Source organism: Brachyhypopomus gauderio, unplaced genomic scaffold (genome assembly GCF_052324685.1).
Source record: "Brachyhypopomus gauderio isolate BG-103 unplaced genomic scaffold, BGAUD_0.2 sc89, whole genome shotgun sequence".
Lineage (NCBI taxonomy): Eukaryota > Metazoa > Chordata > Actinopteri > Gymnotiformes > Hypopomidae > Brachyhypopomus > Brachyhypopomus gauderio.
The window spans coordinates 369,630-395,871 of NW_027506910.1; the positions used below are offsets into that span (position 1 = coordinate 369,630).

General features: G+C 45.5%; 2 protein-coding genes and 1 long non-coding RNA gene across 20 annotated transcripts; 1 reads left to right on the forward strand and 2 right to left on the reverse strand.

Annotated features, from left to right (window-relative positions):
• The first annotated feature begins 21 nt into the window (after nucleotides 1-21).
• LOC143493586 (uncharacterized) lies at nucleotides 22-1,445 on the forward strand. Its single transcript, XM_076992102.1, has 3 exons — nucleotides 22-335; nucleotides 574-708; nucleotides 1,001-1,445. The coding sequence occupies exons 2-3, from the start codon at nucleotides 589-591 to the stop codon at nucleotides 1,346-1,348; spliced, it is 468 nt and encodes a 155-aa protein (XP_076848217.1). The 5' UTR covers nucleotides 22-335; nucleotides 574-588; the 3' UTR covers nucleotides 1,349-1,445.
• A 625-nt stretch (nucleotides 1,446-2,070) lies between these two features.
• On the reverse strand, nucleotides 2,071-13,063 carry ppp1cb (protein phosphatase 1, catalytic subunit, beta isozyme). The gene is made up of 9 exons (XM_076992053.1): nucleotides 12,932-13,063; nucleotides 8,932-9,063; nucleotides 6,320-6,550; nucleotides 6,122-6,226; nucleotides 5,909-5,980; nucleotides 5,620-5,771; nucleotides 4,307-4,441; nucleotides 3,866-3,966; nucleotides 2,071-2,574 (listed from the first exon to the last, which is right to left on the reverse strand). Exons 1-9 carry the CDS (start codon nucleotides 12,981-12,983, stop codon nucleotides 2,568-2,570), a joined length of 987 nt encoding a protein of 328 aa, XP_076848168.1. The 5' UTR covers nucleotides 12,984-13,063; the 3' UTR covers nucleotides 2,071-2,567.
• Nucleotides 13,064-13,669: 606 nt separating this feature from the next.
• LOC143493560 (uncharacterized) lies at nucleotides 13,670-25,924 on the reverse strand. Of its 18 annotated transcripts, XR_013125506.1 has the most exons (10): nucleotides 25,753-25,924; nucleotides 25,429-25,490; nucleotides 24,932-25,273; nucleotides 17,553-21,255; nucleotides 17,409-17,459; nucleotides 16,503-16,546; nucleotides 16,140-16,174; nucleotides 15,742-15,919; nucleotides 15,009-15,162; nucleotides 13,670-14,138 (listed from the first exon to the last, which is right to left on the reverse strand). It is a non-coding gene; the product is annotated as an uncharacterized LOC143493560 (long non-coding RNA). The 18 variants fall into 18 exon arrangements; XR_013125500.1 differs by having other exon boundaries at nucleotides 24,932-25,490; XR_013125503.1 differs by having other exon boundaries at nucleotides 25,429-25,924.
• Nucleotides 25,925-26,242: the final 318 nt, after the last annotated feature.

Genomic DNA, 26,242 nt, shown 5'->3' on the forward strand with positions numbered 1-26,242 from the left:
CTCAGCCCGTAAAGACGACGCGATAGGTGGCGAGTTTTGCGGCGGTTGCCGTTTCATTTGTCACAGCGCCCCCTCGCGTCTCGGAGGACTATGCGCGTTATTATTTTTTTCTTACATCATAATCAATGTGCGACTTATGACTTTATTATTTATTAACGGCAGCGTGTGCAGCCGAACACATTCACGGTTATACGGGGTTTAAAACGACTTCAAACGTTTGTTTGGAAAGATCCCATCGAAAGGACGAAAACTAACATTTTGGGAACTGTTTAAAAATAAATAAGAGGCCTGTTTTCACTGGTGTCTCGGAAGAAAACATTAAAGAAACTCCACCGGTAAAATCTCTCTCTCTGGGTATAGTTAGGATGTTTACTGTAACATTATCACTACTAACTTTATCCTGGTAAAATATAACCATGGCAGCTAGATAGGGAATAGTAGTAAAATGGGGTAAAATAGTAAAATGCACAAGGTAAGTAGGGGTTTAGCAGGTCATTTTACCTCCACATTATGTCAAACATATGAAAACCTTTTTTGTTGTTGCTAAAATGACCTGCTGTATATTCCACTAAGGAATTCCAACATACGATGGAAACGTATTCAGTATTGAGACCAGTTTTAAAGAAGCGCGACCCCCAGGACATTTTAGACAGCCAGGATGATGGACGGTCACAAACTCCTCAGCGCCACCTAGCTGCAGATCAACGGGTAAGACAAAGACATGTTTCATAATATGAGACCAACACGATTGAAAAGCTTTGAGTTTTCTTAGATAGCATACGAGAAACACTCAGAAGACAGGTGGGAGGTGTTGACGATGGTTATAATAATTTTCAATACACTATTTGATTTTTTTGTTTGTTTTTTAAACTATGCAACAATCTCATTTAATAGCCATCTCAGTTATATAGTGTGGGTTGGATACGTTTTGCTAGAATAACTAGCGTCAAGTCCATCTAAACTTTGTCTTAAATTCCTGACTTGTGTGTGCGTTTCCCAGATGGGTGCTGTGGAGATGTTCTGGACTGCCGTTGCCAGGCTGGTGACCTGGCTAAGCCAAAGTGCTTTGGGCTCCTGTCTGAACCTCAGAGTGACTTCACTGTGGCAGAGTGATGCAGCGACCTGGCTACAGGGTCTGCCCTGCTATGCCACCCTGCTCCTCCAGGGGGCGCTCTGGCTGCTGCTTGGCTGGTTTTTCTCTGACCTGTACCTGGGCCTGCCCTGCTTTCTCCTCGCGCTGATCTACTGGCTCTTCAACGGACCCGTGAGGAGGGCCGTGAGCCAAGCTTGGGGTTGCTGGAGAGAGCTCTTCAGTGCCGGGTCTCCAGGGGTCAGTGAGGGGGAGTAGGGGGCAGCTTGGGAGTGCTGAGATGCAGGAGAAACAGGTCCTCACAGGAGCTGAAGGTCCCTGAATAAAGCAACCAACCTTAAGGACAAACGTCTGCTGTTAGCACATGGTATACTACACCCGCCACAATCTGAAAATAAATACATAAAAATGTAATGACACACATTGTGCGCCAGGGGGAGACAACACCACGTTTTATCGACTGCCAGCAATTGTTTTTGCTCTGCTGAAAAACCAGCGTGGGACGGAAAGCTGCGACACAAACACTCTAGCACCACGGTGTCGAGTAGAATTCACCTTCTTCTCACAACCCTAAATTTAACCTCATGAAAGCAACACCTAAAAGGTGGAGCTTTCACTGACCTCCGTGTTATAATGAATTCAGACAAGCAGGTGAAAGCAACAGTTTCTTCACACTCGTGCACACGTGCTTGTGAGAAGATAGATCTAAACTCTGATTAAAAAAGAACTGCTGACCTTTAAACTGCTAAAAGCATAGGATCTCCTGCACCTAGTATAACAGTAAACTGCATACATGTTCCAACCAGTGACGGTGGTTCCAACAGACATGTTTCACGCAACCATATCTACACATTACATCTATCAGTCTGGTCTTTATTTAGATATGTACTAGTGTGTTGGGTCCGAGCCAGAACCTTGTCAGCTCTGAAGAGGTAATCCACAAGGCTTGATCAGCAAAACAAACACCAATACACACAGGATGCATTTTCTCCCATTTATTGAGTTCAAAGAATCGGAAACGCACTTAGCCTATACAAATGTCAGATCTATTTCATGTAGTATTTTCAGTTTCCCCAATGTCAGAAAAAAGGGGAAAAAAATTAAAACCCAATAAATGAACACACAAATTAAAAACAATAATGAAAATGTACACTGATGAGCCAACAACACACGCAGATGAAGAAAAAAATTTTTTTTCAAAAAGTATGACTGGCAGCTCCGTCAGCCAATCAGGTTCCTCCTGTGAACCGGGTACCTTCAGTTCCTGTGCTGATCAGTGTGCCTGGGCACACGGGGCGCTGCAGAATTAACATCATTTCCTTCCGGTGAGGACAGACGGCGTCCACCAGGCACCAGGTCAGCCCCAGACCTCTGCTTCTCGTGTCTCCGTGCGAGGAAGCGTGTGCAGGCTGGTGGGGGCCGTCGTCACACTGAGCTGTCCACACTCTTCATGTGCAGTGCCCCCCCCCAACCCCCCTCATAGTCTTAACACAGAAATACAACAATTCGATCATTTCACAAAAGCAATACATTCAAAAACACAGGTGCTGAAGAGGGTCTGGTTAATAATGCACCGTCCGAAATAAAACCTCATTTGTCCCTTTAACAGTCAATTAAACAAGGCATAACCACCCAGTTAGTGTATTAATGCAATCTTCGGGGAAGGGGAGAGAAGCCCCCCCCCCCCCCCATACGCTAAGCACAAACACAAATGTGAAAACGTGCGTGTGCACCACTGTGACAGACTACATGCAGCCTCGTGTCCAACTCGCCCTTTAACCCTCTCAGATGTGTCTCACAAGTCCCAAAGGCTCGTGTACTCAGACCTGACGTCACTCTGATCCCGACACACCGGCAGTCTGCACAAAAGGCGCGGCAGCTCGTCTCCTCTGACGTACGTGTGTGTGTGTCAGATGGGGGCGGAGCCAGACGGGCTCGAGCATGATTAAAGCACGTCTCTCCCTCTCTCCTCCGTTCCTATCTGAGCTTCTGTCGTTTTTGCCTTTCGGCTGCTGATTCAAATGGTCCTGTGGTGTAGTCGTATAATGAGTCTGCCTTACATCATGCTGTAGAGGGGTGTGTGTGTGTGTGTGCACGCAGGCAAGTGTGAGGGGTGCACCTGCATGTGAATGTGAGGGAGAGAGACTGATCGTGTGTGTGCACGCATGTATGAGGGCAAAGTCCCTGCATGCCCAAGACAGTGTGTGAGTGTGTGTGTGTGTGTGGATCCAGTCTAAGCATGCTACTGCTTTTGGACTTGTAAAGGCAACCATATAGATCAAAGATCAAAATCCCACTGTGCTTAAAATAAACCCACTAGCAGCTCCACATTTATCATCACCAGACATCCAATAGTGAATACTGTGACTCAGTCTCAGACAGAGACGGAGAGAGAATGAGAAACAGAGGGTGGGGGGGGGGGGGTGGGGGGGAGAGAGAGAGAGAGAGAGAGAGAGAGAGAGAGAGAGAGAGAGAGAGAGAGAGAGAGAGCGTGCGTGCAATTACACTCAACCTTCACCCCCATTACATCATCAACCCTGTTGTTGTTGTTATTGTTATTAAAAAGAACCACCAAACAGGCAGAAAGAAAAAGAATGAAAAGAAATGATTAACTGGTCACGGCAAACTTTATGTACACGAACATTAAGAGAAGACGGGAGCGGAGGAGGCGAGTGGATAGTGAGCCCCAAGGAGGGGCCTTCTTCCTGGGTGTTGGAGAAGCTCAGCTGGGGTGTGGCGGGGGTTTGGGTGGTGCTGGAGGGGCAGGCCGCTCACCTCTTCTTAGGGGCCTGTGTGGTTCGGGGAGGGGTGACCGGGCGGCCCGAGTTCACCCCTCCGTACTGATACTTTGCCTTCTTCTCAGAAGGTTTTAGGATCTGTGAAGTGGAAGACACACAAGCATTGTGAACTGAGGGCGTCAGAGAGAGAGACATGTAAAAATGTTAACCGTTTGAGGGGGGTGTGTGCGTGAACGTCACTCTGGTGTGTCAGTGAGTCGCACACACCTGTAAGACAAAAAGTGTATGAGAGAGAGACACAGAGAGAGAGAGAGAGAGAGAGAGAGAGACAGAGAGAGAGACAGAGAGAGAGACAGAGAGAGAGAGAGAGAGAGACAGAGAGAGAGAGAGAGAGACAGAGAGAGAGAGAGACAGAGAGAGAGAGAGACAGAGAGAGAGAGAGACAGAGAGAGAGAGAGACAGAGAGAGAGAGAGAGACCTGAAAGGAGCACATAAGTGATTCGTCCACACTCATCATGCCCCCAGCGTTGTCAAACTCTCCGCAGTAGTTTGGCGCCGAGAACAGTGTCACCAACTGCCGCTTCGCAAAGAACTCATAACCATCCTCCACCACCTAGAGTTACACAAAACAGAGCAGCCAGTTAATTACCACCCTCAACCACATAGAGTTTAAAAGAAAAACATAACGTTTTAAACACACAAAACGGAATACACCTATGGTCACCGAAAAACTTGAAGGCATCTGTGATTTCCTATTAGCATAAATGACTTGTTAAATACAAGAATTGTCATAGTTTTGGGCCTATGGGCTCAGCCCTTCTCCACGTCTAAACCACACGCCCCAAGGAATTGAAAAATCTGATTGTCAAAGAAGGAAAAGGACACAGGAAAATCAACAACTAAAAATCACCCAACACACCATCACAGTAGTGAGGAACAGAACAAGCTGTAGTAAGTAAACAGAGCAACCATGGCTATTGTAAACCAACACCATGGACAGTGTGATACTAGCACCACCGAGCTCTGAACAGACGTGCGAGGGCCTCCGACATGGCAGAGGCGGTTTCAGCAGAGATCTGGGTTTCTGCAAGTCAACCTCTGTGGACAGTGTCCAAGAAAAAAACCTTCCTTGTTGTTCAACACAAACTGGAAGACTAAACTTTGGTAAAGAACACAAAAAGTTGCCTGGTGAATATTGGTAGCACATCTTTTGTTCAGATGAGACCAAGATAAATGCGTCCGGTTCTGGTGGGGTCCCACACGTGTGGCGTAAACGTGGCCGTGACTGCCACGGTGAACGCACAGTCCTGACTGTGAAGCACGTGGGGGGGAGATATGATTCAGTGCTGCATGAGTGGAAGGTGTTGGGGAGATGACATTTATAGATGACACCTTGAATGTCTGGAGACGTACCAAAATACTGGCTGACCAGATGACTCGATCCAAATTAAGGGACAATCTGACCCGTCTAAGCACGTCGCCCGATTTGAGTCCCACAGAGCACCTCAGGGGTATTTACAGAAGAGAGAGGTTGTGCAACCCAGCCCCCTGTAGCACAGAGCAGCTGAACGACACCGGTTCTGAAGAGCCGGGCCCTGTGGTGGTGTGGATCGGGTCAGGAGGTACCCTGTTTGTGCAGCATTACTCCCTGAAGATACAGACTTCAGAATTCTTACAGAGGGTCATGTATTTTTAACACAGAAACTCTTAACCATATATAACAAACACCTTCTGGTGCACACTGCCTGACCACTGATGTGTGTGTGGTTACCCCACACACACACGGTTCACCTGATGCGCTCGGCAGATGAGGTCCAGGTCATGGCGGTTGAGGAACTTGCTGACCACGTCGGCACCAAAGGTGAAGGACACGCCCCGATCATTTTCCCCCCAGCCCTGGACATCTTTATCAGGGTCTGACCACAACAAATCACACAGCAGACCTAGAGAGAGAGAGAGAGAGAGCGAGAGAGAGAGAGCGAGAGAGAGACAGAATGTAAACCCCACATTCTATTCACCCATATTACAACTGACTCAAGACCATGAATATGCATAAATGACCCCCGCAGGCTCCGCCCACCTGTATCAGGCACGTCCGTGGGTCTCATGATTCGCCGGATCTGTTCCATGGACTGCAGGTCTGGGGACAGGCCTTGAAAGGCACAGGACATGCACAGTGTCAGTGTGGTTTTCAGGACACTGAATAGAACAGATCTCAGTTCAGCATTCTCCCTGAACACGACTGTTGCAGAACGAATGTGAGGTCAGCCCGTCACATGACCATCTGACCTACCGCCATGACAGCAGAAGATTTTCTCATCGATGATGGCTGCGATGGGGAGACAGTTAAAGCAGTCCGTGAAGGTCTTCCACAGTTTGATGTTGAACCTGCGTTTGCCTGTAACACACACACCCACACACCACATCACTGTGACGGAAGCAGACACCACGTTTACGCCGTGGACAACGCCATGACGTTGCTCACACTCACACTCGTCGTAGAAGCCGTAGATGCGGTTGATGGAGGCACACTCGTGGTTGCCGCGGAGCAGGAAGAAGTTCTCGGGGTATTTGATCTTGTAGGCCAGCAGGAGGCAGATGGTCTCCAGGGACTGTTTCCCTCGGTCCACGTAGTCCCCCAGGAACAGGTAGTTGGCCTCTGGCGGGAAGCCTCCGTACTCAAACAGCCGCAGTAGGTCCGTGTACTGACCATGGATGTCACCTACACAGAGAGAATACCCCGATGAGGCACAAAGACAAACGTGCACTCAAGCATGTGAAAAATGAAACAGAGAGACAGAATGAGAGAAATCGAGAACATCAGAGAGAGAGAGATCAGTTGAAGGACACAGTGATTGCTGTAGCTCTCTGACTGCCAATGGCAGACAGATCAGCCTCATCACCCAGGAGACAAAGAATCCAGGAGGATGCTGCATTTTCACACACACACACACACACACACACACACACACACACACACACACACACACACACACACACACACACAGCTAGATAGAAGTCAAAAGTCAAATATAGGCACATACACTCAAACAGACGATGGGTGTGTGTAGTAGTGAAAGGAGGCGGAGCTTCACAACCCTGTCCTCATTACACTCATATTTAGAACTTGCTCTACTTAAAACACACACACACACACACACACACACACAAATCTAACCACACACACTACCTAGAATATACATTTTATAAAACATTTGTAAAAAAAAACATAGACCGGAACCAAACCCCACTGTCTTGCTCCCGATCACCACCCCACCCCACACACACACCCCTACACACGGGTCTAAAAACGAACTCACAGTAATCACTACTCTAGTTTCCTTCTCAGAAAAAGGGTCAGAGGAGATGAAGGTGGAAAGGGAAGTATGTGTGTGTGTGTTTGAGAAGAACAAGGAAAAAAGAAGATACTGGAGAAACTTCCTATATAGTGGTACAGTCAGCTAACTGACTACACGTCCACCTAACAAACTACCCGTCCAGCTAACTAACGCCCTCTCACCAAAAAGGGAGGAGCTCCACAGATGAAAACACATCACCCTCTCACCAAGCCCTTCAGTCATACAGAACCAGTCACGGCACATATTCTGGAGCGGGGACAGAAACACTACCATGCTGAGGTGAACATGTATGTCCACACACACCTAGCTCTAAACACTACAGTAACAGGCACCAGTCCCCAACACACACACACACACACACACACACACACACACACACACACACACACACACACACACACACACACACACACACACACACACACACACACACACACACACACACACACACACACACACACACACACACACACACACACCTTTCAGGTTTAGATGGGAGTATAGTGGGAGAAGTTAACCGATGAAAGCCAGGTTCCAGAACCTCACAATAAAGCCAGGTTCCAGAACCTCACAATAAAGCAGAACCTCACAATAAAGCCAGGTTCCAGAACCTCACAATAAAGCAGAACCTCACAATAAAGCCAGGTTCTAGAACCTCACAATAAAGCAGAACCTCACAATAAAGCCAGGTTCCAGAACCTCACAATAAAGCAGAACCTCACAATAAAGCCAGGTTCTAGAACCTCACAATAAAGCAGAACCTCACAATAAAGCCAGGTTCCAGAACCTCACAATAAAGCAGAACCTCACAATAAAGCCAGGTTCTAGAACCTCACAATAAAGCCAGGTTCCAGAACCTCACAATAAAGCAGAACCTCACAATAAAGCCAGGTTCTAGAACCTCACAATAAAGCCAGGTTCCAGAACCTCACAATAAAGCATGCTCCAATCAGGCCTGTATGATGCTCACCGGTTTCAAATGTAGACTTCCAAGCTGAGCTCTGTGAATGGATGTTCTCATGTGCACCTCAAGGTGTGATCAACAGCAAGCCAGACAACGAAATGCCTTAAAGTGGGAGGACTATTTCTGAGACCACACTAGGTGGAGCACGGGACGCATGTGTGGGAGGGGGGTGTAGCAGAGAAACCTGAGTGAGGACACAGAGCTGAACACCAGAGCTGAACACCAGCCACAAGCAGGAGAAGACTACCCAAGACAAGCACCTCCATCAACACAAAGACTTAAAAATCTCTCTATTGCTCGATCTTCCTCTCACATACACGCACACAGTGTAAAATATTCCTATTGCTTTTTGTATTTTTATGTCCCAGCAATATATAGAGTCGGACCACAGAGTCCTCAGAAAGGATTAATCAAAACTCTGTTGGTGTTTATTCAAAGCTTTGGGTCGATGCACACTATTTACTCCTGCTAAATCACATCCCATCACGTAGGGCTGGTCACCAGATGGCACCGTCATAAATCCCACAACAACACACTTAACGTCTGTGTCTTGAACACAGCTCCAAGCAGCCCAAGTGCTTAAGAACATCAAACGTGAGAAGTAAAAGTTGCTTCGCCAGCCGATCTCCACACTGTACGAACCCGACAGATGGAGAGTGAGGGAGCGAAAGAAGAGAGAGAAAGACAGATGGACAACAACAAAGAGGGCAGGAGAGAGAGAGAGACCGACACACACACACACACATCGGTTGAGGGTGGGTGCCGTTGACGGAGGCCTACCACAGATCTTGAGTGGTGCTTCCAACTCCAGCAGGATGGGTTGGCTGAGGAAGATCTCTCTGGACTTGATGCACAGACCTCTGACCTCCGCCTCCGTCATCTGCACGATCTTCCCTGGACGGCATCCTCGCACTAGTGGGGGAGAAGGAGCGAGGGAGGGCTGAGTGGCACGTGGAGAAGACGACGGGCACCGCCACGCTTCACACCATACGCACGCTTCTCACCACCACCACCACCATTTATAGCGCAGCAGAAAAATGTCACTCAACACAGACACACACACTTTGTATATTCTTGGCTGGACACACACACCATACAGTCTACCTTTCCAAATCGTAAAGGTGCAATCATTTGGGCTTTTTGTGCCTTGCACTGATCGGGGGGGAATTAAAACATCAGGCTACATTCTGAACTTTGTTACTGCAGTTACAGTGTCTTCTGCAACCCGTGTTTATATGAATCTTGCTTTGCCAACAATGTAATTAAAGAATGGTCCACTCTGCGAAAGAAAAAAAATCTATTTGGTAAGGGACACATAGCAACAGCCAAACAGCCAGAGAACCGCTCCGTTTCAGTAGGAGCTGTGGGTCCGTTTTGCCACAAACTACATGTTCTATACTCGAGGTTCTGTTCATTGTCAGGAACGGAGGGCGATAATGGCATTAAAGCACTCCGCTCTCTGACCCTTTCAAAATCTGAGGGGCATCGTTGGTCTGCTGGAATATAAAATTTGCCTTAATGGGATTGGCCACCATCAGCCTTGTTGTAAATCCAAAACACCACTAACGTGCCTTAACTAACGTTAACTTGCTGCTGCCGGTACCCATCTGGACACCACCGTGTGTGCATTACATCAGCAACACCGGATCCGACCTGGACCTGCACGACGACCCAGAACACCAGCAGCTCTACGCTGCTTCTCCTGTTGATGAGAAGTTACTTAAACGAGATCTACTTTCCAGTTTTTCACTATATTTCATAATTTTAGTTTGACTGTATAGACACGGTAGAAAATACATGTCCATTGACAAGCAGAAGCCATAATCTCATGAGGACGGTTAGCAACCAAGAGAGCGTTTTTGCTCTCTACAACCAGCTGATCGGGTTAAAGGTTACAAGTCTGAAATCAACACTCACCAATGGACAAATGTGGGTTAAAACAGCAACAACATAGAAACAAAAGACAAAACCAGACTCGTTTGCTGTACATGTAAATTGGGGTCACAGGCCACTGGTGAGTTCCTAAACAGACTTCATGATATCCATGAACAAGACTGTGTAACAATTTGCTAAGTGAAGCAAAGATCTGTGTTTAGTGGTTCTCTTAATAATCCTTGCAAAAAAACATGTAGGCCAAACACTTAAGACGCAGTAAGTAAAAATATTATGGGTATTACATTTTTTTGCAGTTTATCTGCTATTAGAAGATGGACTGAGAAGGTAGTCTTGTCTACAGCAAACATGATCTGTTTTCTGAGGCATCTCCTTGGCAACAAATCTGAGCATTACACAGAAACAGGCACAAGAAAACAGGGCCGAGCAGCTCGATGCATTAAAGGACGGTTTGATGTGGTGGTGATGCGTATGGTGAAAAACCACAGCCAATCTCAGCTTCTCATTTTGATCACATGTTTCTCACCGATGCAGACAGACAGGTACTCACCCACAGCAACACCCAAACCCACAAGATGATGTCATGGTTATGTCTCCAATACGTATATCATTTCTTTGAAGTCTTACGATTACAATACTGTAAAGAACCATGGCAAACAGACATTTTAGGAGATGTAAAACCTCCATGTGGTTTCACTGTTATGCATTAGACTTTCTTCTATTTAAATAATGCTTGTGCATTTTCACAGTTTTTCACATGGGTTAACAATGTGAAAGTGTGCTCAAATGTTCAGATTGTAAGTGACAAAAGACTTTAAAAGAAATTACAAAATAAAAATGTCACATCCACAAGTTCAAGGGTTGGTCAGTAAATGAAGGGTTTCCTGATAACAGCTTGCCTATTAATGCTGTAAAATGACTAAGGATCAGAACCACAACATGGAGAACAGCTCGGGCATATGATCGTTTCAGGAGAGACGCTGAATCTAGGCTATGCATGTACACTTACACCCACACACACCCACCCACAAAGTAGGTTATGCTGCAGCACTAAAGCCAAGAAGGACCACCGTCATCCTTCAAGCTGGGAAAATACTGGCAGGGCAATACAGCGGCTCGATGTGCTGCCCCCGAATCAGACGCCGGCTGCCCCCGAATCAGACGCCGGCTGCCCCCGAATCAGACGCCGGCTGCCCCCGAATCAGACGCCGGCTGCCCCCGAATCAGACGCCGGCTGCCCCCGAATCAGACGCCGGCTGCCCCCGAATCAGACGCCGGCTGCCCCCGAATCAGACGCCGGCTGCCCCCGAATCAGACGCCGGCTGCCCCCGAATCAGACGCCGGCTGCCCCCGAATCAGACGCCGGCTGCCCCCGAATCAGACGCCGGCTGCCCCCGAATCAGACGCCGGCTGCCTGAGGAACTCTGGAGAATCACTAAACTGCAGGGCTTTGTCCCTCAGGGATAGAAAATGACTCGTATGGAAAGCAAGTCGTTAAGAGTCCGCTCAAAAACAACATCACGAAATCAATCTGCAGATTAATGTGCCGCTCCTCTCTGGATGGGCAGCGGCGTCTGGCTAACTGTCATCCGTGCTGGATGTGGCGAGCAGGCTGTGTGAGGCGCCCTGCTCAGAGGAGCAGCCTAATTAGAGCTGGAGAGAGTAATTAGTGGAGAGTGAATGTAGAGAGAGAGTGAGAGTGAGCAAAAGAGGGCTTTAATTGTTGAACCAAATACAGACAGAATACGAGAGACAGGATACAGGAGCAGGAACACACGGGAACAGAAGAATGGAGGAGACGAGTGAAAAGCAGAAATACGACCAGCAGAGGGATCTGCGGTAAACCAGAGGATAAATAAATAAGTAAACATGGTAGAGGTATAGGTAGACACCTGAGCGAAAACGATGAAAGATAACGGGAGGTGAGAGGTATCGGGTCACACAGCCACAGATGGTGTGGTGGAGGGTAAAGACAGCCACTGCGAGCCCTACGGGAGCGCAGGAGAAGTGTGAGGAGCAGATGGTGATACAAACAGCGTCTCTGTCAAGTAGTTTATCCGAGAAGAAAAACCCACGTCCGTGACATTTTACTAAAGCAAATCGACATACGACTTGGCACGTTTCATATATTGAATGCCAAAGAAAGCAAAAACAAAGGGAATGGGCCATGGCATGAGAGGAAGGCCTGTTAAGTTCTCTTTTTCTCCATGCATCGAGACACATTTCTCTGTGTAGAAGGGTCCTGCTCTTTTGAGTCCGTATGTGAGACACACTCCAGGCGAGCGGGGCTGTAAAGAGGTCAGGCACAGACAGAGGTGATGCAGTTAGGCACTTGACAATTTGCCACCAAGCTTCGCCAGTTTGTTTCTGTTACAGCACTAGTCTTAGGACCAAACCCAGCAGCACCACAGTGGGGTCTGGCCCACCCACGACTGGACACGGCTGACCTCCCAACACACTGATCCCAGCCGCTCTCCCCACCAAGAACTTACTCCCTGAGACCAAACAAACCCTCAGATTAAACATTTACCCCATTAACTACCACTGAATATCCTAGCAGGACCCACCAGACGCGGGTGGGGATAAGGGGACCTGCTGTATCACCTGTAACCCAATAAGTGTTCATTAACAGCAGGAAGATCTTCCACAGATGTGCCCCCCCCCGGTCCGCTAACGTCGCTGCCTGTAAACACCACATAACACGGCGTCCGTCAGCTAGCCGACACGGCTAACCCGCCCACTTCAGTCGACACAACAACCGTTTAATCACAACCCGCTTGTTTTAAAGTCTTCATCACAACCCGCTTGTTTTAAAGTCTTCCCCCGTTCAAACAGCGGCCACACGACAGCTCAGGCCCGCCGCACTGAAACACGAAACACTGCTCACCTTCCAGGAGTCGGGAGATGAGGCTGTCTACGTTCAGCTCGCTCTCCGCCATCTTCTCCACTCAAGTGCGCGCGTGCAAGTGTGTGTGTGTGTGTGTGTGTTTTTTTTTTTCTCTCTCCAGCGACCGCCAGGGGCCTGCGTGATGACGTCATCGCGCAGGCGCTCGATTTAGCTTCCCTCTCATGAATGTTTTATTTTAAAGGTGAACCGCATGCCTGTTAATAGTTATGTATTTGACAGTTTTATTACGTTTTTTACAACCTATAGATTTCTTAAATCAATATAGTGTATATTAAATCATTAATATCTGTGGGCATGATAGATGGTTTGGTCTCTCAAGCTCAGAAACAGAGATCGAACAGAACATGTATTAATTCTGATGTTGCGGTTCAGACTGTTGTTTGACCCATCGGCAAATCGGCGCAGATGGAAATTCTGAAGTGAGGGGGACCAAGCTGTACAATATATACGTTTATGCTTGTAGATGCTAGATTTTGGATGGGGTCAATATAAATCTGGAGGGGACATGTCCCCCCCGTCCCCAGTGCCATCTGCGCCCCTGGTTTGACCTAAACCTTTGCGTGACTTTACCAAAACAGTGGTGTATTGAGAGATGTGTTACCAGCACTGCTTTGGGCAAAATAGTATGATATAGTACTAAGAGTATATGTATATACAATTATGAGGAAGTTTAATTTACGTGAATAAGTTCAGATGAGCAGAAACACAGTGGCTTTCTTTAAAAAACTGATATTCTTTCATTATATCAAAGATAATCCTTTATTGTTGTTTTTGTTCCAATTCAAGTAATATGTTGCAGAAATGGTAAATTCCAGCTATATCAGAAAGCCTTAACCATACTGTATCAGGGTTAGATGTGTGCAAAATTGTAGCTCTCTTTGTTTTAAAACTAATGTATGAAAGAACACAGTCTTCTCCGGTGTGTAGGAGGATCATATACATGTGTGTACGTGCTGTAAAAAAGGCAACTCAAAATAAAGTCTCTCTCATCTCCACGGAGCTCATTTTCAGATTCCTTCTCTTTCTCTGCTCCCTGCAGTGGAGGAGGAGCCTAGTGATGCCTGGGCCGACCATCGCCCCGGCGACAGCTACCACGGCAGCCATGAGGACACGGAATCCTGGCAGCTGTCGGGGGTGAGTGGTGTGTGTCTGGGGTGTTAGCCAGGGTGAAGATGAAGGGATAGTCCTGGACACAAAGAAAAGAGACAGGACAAACAGAACTAAGAAAGAGGAGTACATACTGTGCTTCCCAAAGCTGGTCTATGTCTATGTTCTAATAGGTCTGTTCAGTAACTCTGGAACTCTCTTACAGTCGATCTGAGGCCCTTATGCAATTTCAATATGTTCAAGAAGAAAGTAAAGAACTTCCTATTTTGTAGGTACACACACACACACACACACACACACACACACACACACACACAATGAAGGGCAGTGTTTAAATGGTCTTCATTCTCTAATGTATCTTTTATACATTTTTATTGTATTATTTAAATGACCTTCAGTCTTAAGTCTTAATATATAAAACAATATAAAACATGTTTATCAGCAAATCGAACATAAGCAGAGCAATGCAGGACAAGGCACACACACACACACACACACACACACACACACACACACACACAGACAATGGCACAAGGCAACATCAACCACACGGCACAAGGCAACCCATAATGATAGAGCAAGACAAGCACACAGATGGACACACACACACACACACACACACACACACACACACACACACACACACACACAACACGTCAAAGGGAGAGGAGTCACAGAGGAGAGGGACAAGGTCTTAATACATCTGTGTATTCTATATTTTCTGTAAAGTACTTCGTAAAACATGTTTAAGAAAGTACCATACAAATAAAGTTGCATGACCACACTCAGTGAAGGGGAAACAGTCTACAAAGAAGACCCTCAGCTCGGGCTTCATGTCCTGCACGAGAGCAACAGTGCACACTAGTGCACACTAGTGCATGCGGCTGTGTGTGTGGATCCCCAGATTAATGCAAAGCTGTGTGTGTAAAGTGTCAGGGGATATAATTACAAGTCGAAAGTAACTTTGCTGGTGATGGGGAGGCATTGCTGCGAATCTGTCACCGTTCCCATAGCAACGATGGTGTTTTGGAAGAAGGCTTGCATGACTATGGAGAAGTCGTCACGGCGGTTGTGGTGAGCTGACTACACCAGCCTCTCCGTCTCTGCCAGAGCAACAGGACCATTATGTAGAAGTCAGTACTAGTACACAAAACACAACACTGTTGCACAGGGCTCAGGACTGTAACACGGCAGTCACTACTGCTACACAGACTTCACTACCATTTCATGAGTCATTTCTTTAACACAGGGCTCACTACTGTAAAATACGAGACATTACTTTAACACAGGGCTCACTACTGTAAAATACGAGACATTACTTTTCATATTTTCCAGTCATGTGATAATGTGTCTTAAATATGTGGGGAGATGTCTCAATGGAACCAATTTGCATTATGAGGGTCCTTGACACTGGGTTTATTTCTGCAAGCTCACATAGCTAACAGAGGAACACGTTCAAACATAGAAGAACATGGAGTTTCCCTGACGTGAAGCTGCTCAGTGCGGGTGCTTGATTTTTACTTCTGCAGTAAGGGGAACCCAAGGATGTCCGATTTAATCATCCGAAGATTCTCAATCTGTAAAATCTCAACTATGTTTACCAGCACCCACCTACATAAACACAGACCCCCCCCCACACACACACACAAATAGAGAGTGAGAGAAGAGAAAGTGCACCATACCACATGGGTCCTGTAGTCATGACTGGTTCTAACATGACGCTGAGTTTTCCTTCTGTCCTTGGCCTTCAGTCCCCACATCTTAATCCGACAGAACATCTCTGGGTTCAGAACATGTCCATTCCTCCATCTGGTCTGGGGCGGCTTGTGAGAAGCTATCCTACTGCATGGGCCAAGATTCCTGCAGAATGATTTCAAGCCCTAGTGGAATCTATTCTACAATGGATTATACAATGAACTGCAAAGAAGGTCAAAGGAGGTCAATATGCTACTAGATGGGTGTCCATAATAAAGTGGCCATTTAGAGTATATAAATCCATCCACTGTGTATTTGCCTAATTTATTTAGTTTCAACTAAATCACAGTCAATAAATGTGAAATAATAAAAGGTCAATCCTTACTGTGCTGATCTTCACTGAGTCAATCAGGTTTTCCACTGCCAAATGAGATGAAACAGATAAGCTACGAGTGGGCATTTATAGGTTTGTGTGTGGGCTCAGAGGTCTGTGTGTGTGTGTGTGTGTGTGTGTGTGTGTGTGTGTGTCTGTTTCTCCTTGCTATGGCTCCATTTACGGCCATATTGAAACCATTGGGTCTTGTGCTGCGTCCTCGTGAGAAGCCAAAGACATTTGGATTAAACTACTTCAGAATGTCTGCATACCAACAAATACATATTTCACTGAGAAGTACCACATAACCCATATTAGGTCTAGATGCTGTATGCTGAAGAGTTCTAAAAGAAAAAAGATAATGATTGTTCTTACTTGGCATTGTGGTGACTGTCTCAAGGGCCTCATCCCCACCAATGCTGTAAATCAAATCCCATGAATCATTAGAAGCACGGCGAGAGCAAGGAGCATGAACACCTCTGAGTGAGGTCACGGACGTCTGGGCCACGGGGCTGGAGCAAGGGGCTGGAGAACTCAGCAAACGACGAACGAGGAAGACGAGGAAGAGGAGGTGACCACTCTGGGGCTCAGAGTGAATTTGTCAGTGTGCGTCTTGCATTACAAATGGGGAAAGCTAAATAAAACTTTCTGTGATTTTCTGATTGCCAAGCATAATTGCCTGACTATTGAAGACATACTGTATGGTTCCAAATACTGTAGCATCACTGTATGTACAAACACAGATATACATTTACCAGCACCAAGGGTATGAAGTAGATTGTAGAGAGTAAAACACATACTTTCAGAGACTAAAGGTAGGCTGTAGATTTTATGGAACAGTGAAGACATTTTAAAGTGCTAAAGGTAGGGACTATGTTGAAGCGAACAAGGAAATACAATAAGGTAGTAGTTCTCAGTCCCAGTGACCATATATATTGGATTTTTTGTTCAGACTCTAAGATCAATCTGCCTTATTCAGTGCACTGGGAAGCTCTGCTCCCTGCTTTGAGCTTTTGCTCCGAACACAACGCCCTTTATGACCTCATAAAGGCTCCGTATTAGTGTTGGAATGTGGAGTGCACTGAATAGAAGCAACCAGAGTGTGATATGGGACACAGCCTCAGAGCCTCGCCTCCTGGACACACCTCTCTCCTCGTTGGGCAGCTGCATGATGTTTTGGGGTTTTTGCTCCAAACCCGGCCTGAACGCCATGAGTGTGGCGACAAACGCTTTTCCTTGCCCCCCCCACACACACTTACACACAGGGACATATACACTTACAGTGATTGAGTGTCCCAGAGAAGCACCACTTCAATGTCACCTGGCCACAGCCTGTGTAATAAGAAAGAGATGGTCTAAAAAAAAAGACAACAACAACAACAACAAAACAACAAAAATACTTGCATGAAACTGAAAGTGGCCTACTTATGGTGCGTTAAGTGTAACGACCACTGTTCGGTCACTGAAGCAGTCGGACACAGGGGCTTGCTTTCCACTGTTTATTCTGAAACAGATTTTATCATGCGTTTATCTTCTCTTGCATAAGACGGCTGCAGACATCACAAGCGTCCATCCCAGAGCTCTCACTCGTCTGCTAATTTATGCCATATAACTGTACAAAACACACGTGATCGTATAGATTGTTCTTACTAAAAACACCGAAATTACAGATGAAAAGCATTTTCTCAATGCACGCAAAATGAACATGTTGTAACACACACAATACACTTACACAATTGTGGAGGGAAAATTGACAAACTAACACACCTGAAACAGATTTTATCATGCGTTTATCTTCTCTTGCATAAGACGGCTGCAGACATCACAAGCTGGGTAATAAAAATATCAGAAATTATACGTTTAATCAACCTTTGCCGACGAAGCCATCAAACACGGCTCAGGTAACTGGAGCACGTGCGTCGACAATATAGCAAAGTTAACTTTCTCAACTTTTAGTTTTGTTAATCAAATTTACTCACTAAAAAGGGACAATATGTTTATAAAATGTATTCGAAAAGTGTTTTAGGGCTTTTAGCTAGGTATTAACTAAATTATATAATATATTAATGAGAAACTGCAGCAGCTACACACCGTCCATCCCAGAGCTCTCACTCGTCTGATGGAGGTACGGTAACAGCAAAGGGACACAGTCTGCAGTGACGTCAGAGCGAGAAGAGAAAAGCTTCCCAGAACCATTATGAACCGTTTTATAATAATGAAGCCATTTTGGTGAAACTCACTATATTATTATATATATTTTAACCCTGTTACACCCTCCCCCACTGAATTTTACCAAAATGAGCACATATTCCTTGGGTTACTACAGGTACAAAAGTTACACCAACATAAAAAAAAATAAAAATAAATATATATTCACATTGGACACAGGTGACTCACAGTCCTCCAACTCAAAAGAGTATCCCAACAGGGATGAAAAAAGGGAAGAGAATGGCGCCAAATTCTCAACCATTTTCTGGAAGCAGGATGCAGCCTACATCCCACAAAGACCTTGTCCCACAAAGAGTTACACTCTACTACTCAGCTATAACAAAAGAAAAAAATGTGGTGTATTGTACCAACCAATCAATATGGAATCATCAGAGAAAAGAAAAGAAAATGTACCCACGATTGTGAACTAAAAGCTCTCATTTAGGACTAACTCATTTGAACACTTGGAAAACTGACTTGGTGAACTTATCAATCGCTCTGTAACTGTCTCTGTCAGCTACCTTCTGTGACATATTACTGATCAAGCGATTAACTGGCTTAACTAATCGACCCACACGCGACCTGACCTCATGTCCTGAACTTGAACTAACAGTATTTGTCTGAGGTTTACCAGTGTGTGCAAGGCCATGGTTACTACACCTGGCCGATTCAGATCCGGCATCATGACTGAGCTGATCTGTGTTTTCTGAGGAAATAGTCTGTTCGCTCTGTGGCTGACTCAGATCTGGGGATTTTGTAGATAGAGCTTCAATATTTGCGATATTGCTCACACTATCCTCACTACAAGGTAAACCAGATACCCAGCATTGAACTCTTGTGCACGTGTCTTCAGCGGAATGTCCAGGCAGACATTCATCCACATCAGTGAGACCATGTGATGATGCTGATTGTGATTCAACAAAGGAGGCATCCGAAACTGTGTCCATAATCAACGGCAGAAAATTTGCAAGCATCAGCAAGTTACGGTGAACAACTCTGTCTTGACCTGTTACAGGGTTATGAATCCTGAATGTGTGGGTTGATTCATTAACACTGACGACAGTGTAGACTGTGGATTCCCACCTATCTGCAGTTTTACGCTTCCCTCGTTCTCTCTTGTTTGCAACCAGAACTCTGTCACCAACAGTGATCTGTGATCCCTTCACATGACGATTGTAGTTTAGCTGTTGACGATGATGTTCTTTATCCGCATGCTGTTGAGCGATCAACATAGCATCCTCAAGGTCTTTAGACAGTGATTTGACATAAGAATCATAACTGCTGATCTCAGGGTCTTTCAAGATGTTTTTGAACATTAAATCAATGGGAAGACGCGGGACTCTGCCAAACATCAAGAAGAAAGGTGGGTATCCTGTTGTCTCGTGCACTGTGCAGTTGTACACGAACGTCAACGTTTGCAGCTGTTTTGGCCAGTTTTTCTTGGCATCAGGAGTAAGGGCGCGAATCATATTTCCCAGAGTTCTATTAAAGCGCTCAACGCTGCCATTACCCATAGGGTGGTATGGGGTGGTATGAGACTTTCTGACTCCAGCGACCTTCAACAACTCACTAATTAGCTGACTCTCAAATGACGCTCCTTGGTCTGAATGAATTCGTTCTGGGAATCCATATACACAGAAGAATTTGTCCCATAACTGCTTAGCTACCTGCTTCGCTGATTGATCTTTACATGGAAAAGCATGTGATAGTCTGGTAAAATGGTCCGTGACCACAAGCACATCAACAGACTTATTGTTGCTGTCTTCTGCACACCAGAAATCAATGCACACAAGTTCGAGAGGTGACGTCGTTCTGATGCTCTCCAATGGGGCTCTACCATTAGGTTCACTAGATTTTCCAATGACACACCTAGGACAGTGCCTGACGTATTCACGCACATCTCTATCAATATGGGGCCAAAAGAACCTCTGTCGAGCTAGTGCTAAGGTCCTAAATTGTCCCTGATGTCCCGCACAATCATGGACACCTTTAAGAACCTCTTGTTTGAAAGAGTCTGGGACGATTAATTGGTGTCGTCTCTTCTTGGAGATTTGATCCTTGCATACTCTATACAAAATGCCACTGCTAGTGACCAATTTCTCCCAGTGTTTTAGATACCTCAGGACCATCACAGATTCTCTGACTTTTTCCCGCCTGGATGGTCTCCGGCCTCTGTCAACATAGAGCAACACTCTAGACAAGGTGGGATCCGACCGTTGGGCATCTCGTAGCTCTCTTTCCGAGTAAGGAATGACATCAACATCAGATGAAATCATCTGGGGCAAGTGATCCAGCACATCTGTAGCACGTATTCTAGCTCCAGATTCCCATTCACTGTGTGTCTCCAGAATAGCAGAAACTACCTCTTTAGAAAGCGAATGTTTCTCATGACACTTTGGTGCACATGTCTCCCTAGCCAGATAAGTGGCATCATCATTATCATCAGGGCAACTTGAACATCTGAAAGCTTCCTGCACTGAATTGTTAGACATTGGGACCGTTTCTCTGAGCAGTTTATCATATGGGTCTTTTAAGATCCTCTGGCCAATGGTCAGTTTTACAAATGGCTTGCGACTGAGGGCATCCGCAACAACATTTCTAGGGCCAGGAATATACTTAATATCGAACTCATATGATGCCAACTTTGCTACCCATCTCTGTTCACATGAGTCAAGCTTCGGTTTAGTCATGATGTGGGTAAGTGGGTTGTTGTCCGTCCACACTGTGAATGCATGACCTTTCAACCAGTGGCTAAATTTGTCGCACACTGCCCACTTCAACGCAAGAAACTCAAGCCTATGTGCAGGGTACTTTTTTTGAGCTCGTGTGAGTGATTTGCTTGCAAAAGCAATGGGTCTAGCCCTACTTTGTCCCTCCTGAAGTTGCGAGAGAACAGCTCCCAAGCCATCCAGTGACGCGTCTGTGGATAGAATGAAGGGTCTAGTGAAATCAGGGTGTGCTAACACAACACAGTTCAGTAAGGAAAGCTTTAGTGCATCGAATGCCTGCTTATGAGCCGATGTCCAATCACTTGGAGTCAATTTCCGGCACTGGTAGCGGACTTTTGCACATGGTCTACCTTTACGTTTTAGCTTCTGACCTGCTACCAATTCAAACAGAGGCTTAGCAGTGGCAGAATAGCTTGGTATGTAGTGTTGGTAGAAATTAACCATACCTAGAAATGATCTAATACGAGATGGGGAGGGAGTGATGCCATCCTGCTCCATTAGGTCTTTTACGCACATTTGGCTGATAGCGTCTACCTTGCTTGTGTCTGTAGATACTCCTGATTCATCCACAATGTGTCCCAGAAACTTTACTGATCGCCTGAGGAACCAGCACTTTTTGGGTGCCAATTTTAGATTGTGTAGACGCAGGCGACTGAAAACCAGCTCCAAACGTTCTAATGCTAGTGCTTCTGTGGGAGCAAAAATTAAAAGATCGTCAAGGTAACACAAGAGACTGAGGAAGTTCTGGTCACCAAATATGCTTGTCATCATTCTCATGAAGCTTCCAGGGCTGTTTGAAAGGCCCTGCGGGAGCCTTGTATACTCATATAACCCCATCGGTGTAGTAAATGCAGAATATTTTCTGTCATCTTCATGTAGAGGCATATTATAAAAGCCCGATGTCAAATCCATCGTACTGAAAAATGAATTTCCTCCAAGTGCGGCTAGACAATCAGCCTGATGAGGCAGTGGATGCGCATCTTTCAGTGTCCGTTTGTTTAACCATCGGAAGTCAGTGCACACTCTTAAGTCACCGTTCTTTTTCCAAACAAGAACAAGTGGAGAGGCATACTCGCTGGTAGACTTTCTGATTATTTCTCTCTCTTCCATCTCATCCAGGACACTTTTTAGCTTCTGATACTCAGCAGGAGGCACTCTTCGAAATGGAAGTCGAAATGGCTTATTGTCCACTAGGTGGATTCTGTGGACAAACCCTTTAGCCTCACCACAGTCAAGATGGTGGCGAGAGAAAACATCCTCATACTTGAGAACCAGGTCTGCTAGTTTGCCTTTCCATGTTTCTGAGATGTCACATGACTCCAAATCAAGATCACTCAGGCCCACATTGTTCAGTCTTTCCCTCACATCTGATGAGATGATCTCACAAGATCTGGGAATATCATGGCCTTCAGGAACAGTCTGACCATGGTCAGTAATCTGGACCTTGCAAGACAGTGACTCTGGACCCTCCATGTCCTCAAGAGCAAGGCAGGTGAAGACGTCAGCAAGCTTGGCATTCCTTTTTACAGTAATAGGACTGGAAGAAGCATTCAGTACTTTCAATGGAATCCATCTATCCCCCCATAAAGGTGTCACTATACGTGCAACCATTAACCCTCTGGGAGCAGCACGTGAAGATGTGGGTTCTACAATAACAGTACTCCCTGGTGAAACCACAGTTTGTCCAGGTAGTTTAGCCCATAACAGATATTCAGAACCAGCATCTAAAGTAACAGCTGTGTTGCATTTTGCTGTACCAACTTTGTCAGGAGCATCACCACTGGTCCAGCGATTGAAACCAGCAAGAAGAGACAAGAACTGCTCAGAATCAGAACAATTTGAGGTAGGAGTAGAAATGACCTTCCAGTACTGACTATCTTGTTTCAGCTTGCTGAGAATATGCTTGAGAACATTAGTGCCAATAATTAGGTCATCCGATTGGTCTTCGACTACTAGAGCAGGAACAGAAATCTTGCAGCCATAAATCTCCATGTTGAGCTCTGTTATGGACTTTGGCTTCACACGGCTACCACCACAACCAATGAGTACAACATCAGTGTCAGATCGGCTTGCTCCATTCACAGCTCCAGCTTCAATAAGTTTCAGTTCTGCTGCATCACTGAGTGTACACGCCATGGATCCGCTGTCTAGCATAGCATTGAGAGACACTTTGTTCTCGACTATCACTGAAGTATAAAACAGGCTGTCACTGCTCCTGATTTTCTGTATGTTCTGATATACAACAATGCCTGAATCTTGAGCTTCAACACAGTTAGGTGAAACTGATGCATCTCTAACATCAGGGTCATATTGGGAGTCTATCTGACCTGAGCATCCTCCCTCCATACACAGGTCCGCTAGTTTCCCTGCAAACTGCTCTTTTGGGTTGTTTTGGTCGTACACGAGCTTTTAGTGTGACCTGGAGAGTAACAACCAAAACACAACTTCTCTGACAGACAGTGGGACTTAGTACTATGGTCATTCTCACCACACACACTGCATGCTGTGATGTTACGCCAGCTTCTTCTCCTGTCCTCACGCTGCCTAGAGGGCTCTGCACTCTTTTTCTGGACTTTTTCCAAAACCTGTTCGAGTATTGTCATCATGCGGTTTAGCATATCATCACTCTGACTAGTATGTTGTTGGGACATCACAACAGTAGGCTCACCAGTGTTAGGGACAGTACTGCTACACTTGGATGCTGTTTTTCCATTAGGACTCAGATCGCTGTCTTCCACACAAGCGACAGCACAGTGTTGTAAACGTGTAGCACCCGGACCACCCGTCACAGATCGCTTCTCACACTGATACTCATCAATTCTCTCCTGAATCTGCTTTGCACTCCACTCGTGAATTGGCTTGCATTTGAACACATAAGCCAACTCAGGGTCTGGGCAGTACTTAACAAACATTCTGGTTACCTCCTCTGGTATGTTTTCCATGCATCTGCCTTGGCGACGAAGGCCTTCGTCAGCGAGGTCTGCTGCTTTGTTGACACGTATCCAGTAATCAACAGGATTTTCTTTGTGCCTTGGCAATGTGGAGTAAAAGTCTGCAAGTGGCAGGCACGATGAGGTCCTACTAAAATGGTGCAGCAGTATGTTATATATTGCGTCTGGACTTTCTTTGGCATTAAGTGTGGGGTCACTTCTCAATCCTATTCGGACTACATCTCTAGCCCTACCCATCAACCTACACAATATTTCATCTGACTGTTCAGACACTGCGTAATTCCGTCTTTTGACATAGGACTTCATCATGTCAATCCACTCTGTAACTGAGCATTTATCTGAGTCATCACCCCTGAAAATTACAGGCTCTCGATTAGGGCTGACACTAACATTAATACATGGAGCGTCATTACAACCAGATGAACAAAGTCTGTCTCTCTGTACATTGCCTTGACTTGCATTAAAATTGACTGAACCCTGTAAGGCTAGTTTCTCTACAATAGCATCACCAATCTGAGCACCCACCTGACTAATCATTTCACTCAGCTGTCGTACTGGATTCAAATCAGTAAGAGGTGTAGAGTGACTTGGCCCACTCTGAGCAAACTGCTCCGCAATGGAATCAACCTGATCCTGACCCAGCCCTGAATCACCATTACTGTTAGTTAACACTTGGGAAGCACCCAAACATTTGTCTCTTAACCTAGGTGATTTGTGCATAGACATAAACCCTCTACCCCTCCCAAAAGTGAAGAAATGATCATCCGCATCAGTGGCATTAAGAAAATTACTTGCCATATTTTTCAACTTATTTCAGTAAAGGTAGGGATTAGCACTTTCACAATCAATGCGAGCGAGAAAAAAAAAAAAGAAAAAAAAAATGCACACTTTAACAATGACTGGCAGTCCCTTGTACCTGACTATTGCATTGAAACGTATGGCAAAGAGTTCCGCGGCACTGAAGGGGGTGTGGCCACGCTGTCCTCGTGCTCTGGATCCCTGTAGTCCGCCCTCGCTGAAACTCCGCAGCAACTACGCGGCGATCTGCATCAAGCTGACCAAGAATCACGGAGTCGACGGCACCAATGTAACGACCACTGTTCGGTCACTGAAGCAGTCGGACACAGGGGCTTGCTTTCCACTGTTTATTCTGAAACAGATTTTATCATGCGTTTATCTTCTCTTGCATAAGACGGCTGCAGACATCACAAGCGTCCATCCCAGAGCTCTCACTCGTCTGCTAATTTATGCCATATAACTGTACAAAACACACGTGATCGTATAGATTGTTCTTACTAAAAACACCGAAATTACAGATGAAAAGCATTTTCTCAATGCACGCAAAATGAACATGTTGTAACACACACAATACACTTACACAATTGTGGAGGGAAAATTGACAAACTAACACACCTGAAACAGATTTTATCATGCGTTTATCTTCTCTTGCATAAGACGGCTGCAGACATCACAAGCTGGGTAATAAAAATATCAGAAATTATACGTTTAATCAACCTTTGCCGACGAAGCCATCAAACACGGCTCAGGTAACTGGAGCACGTGCGTCGACAATATAGCAAAGTTAACTTTCTCAACTTTTAGTTTTGTTAATCAAATTTACTCACTAAAAAGGGACAATATGTTTATAAAATGTATTCGAAAAGTGTTTTAGGGCTTTTAGCTAGGTATTAACTAAATTATATAATATATTAATGAGAAACTGCAGCAGCTACACACCGTCCATCCCAGAGCTCTCACTCGTCTGATGGAGGTACGGTAACAGCAAAGGGACACAGTCTGCAGTGACGTCAGAGCGAGAAGAGAAAAGCTTCCCAGAACCATTATGAACCGTTTTATAATAATGAAGCCATTTTGGTGAAACTCACTATATTATTATATATATTTTAACCCTGTTACATAAGCTAACAACAAAATGACAGAGTAGTTTCCCTAGATCAAAAATCTAAAATTAGACCAGAATTAGACCCCTTTTCATTGCCTTCATATAAGGGCTCTCTAAAGGGAACAAGACCACATGAAACAAAAAGCCAAGAATGCAAAAAGTTTCATTCAATTAAAGTGAAGACACTTTACTTTAAAGAGCATTTCCTGACGTTTAGCCATCGAAGACACAAAATGCAAATAAAAAAGAAAAACAAACAGATAAGGTATCATCTGTCATTTGCATAACTAACCACTTGTTGAATTTGCATATTTAAAATGCCAC

Bases quoted from the DNA above. Each gene is read 5' to 3' on its own strand.
- ppp1cb (XM_076992053.1), bottom strand. From the start codon at position 12,983: ATGGCGGAGAGCGAGCTGAACGTAGACAGCCTCATCTCCCGACTCCTG. The intron at 9,064-12,931 runs GTGAGCAGTGTT...CTCCCCCACTAG, and splicing joins CATCTCCCGACTCCTGGAAG to TGCGAGGATGCCGTCCAGGG. The intron at 5,772-5,908 runs GTGGGCGGAGCC...CTCTCTCTCTAG, and splicing joins CACGGACGTGCCTGATACAG to GTCTGCTGTGTGATTTGTTG.
- LOC143493586 (XM_076992102.1), top strand. From the start codon at position 589: ATGGAAACGTATTCAGTATTGAGACCAGTTTTAAAGAAGCGCGACCCC. The intron at 709-1,000 runs GTAAGACAAAGA...TGCGTTTCCCAG, and splicing joins ACCTAGCTGCAGATCAACGG to ATGGGTGCTGTGGAGATGTT.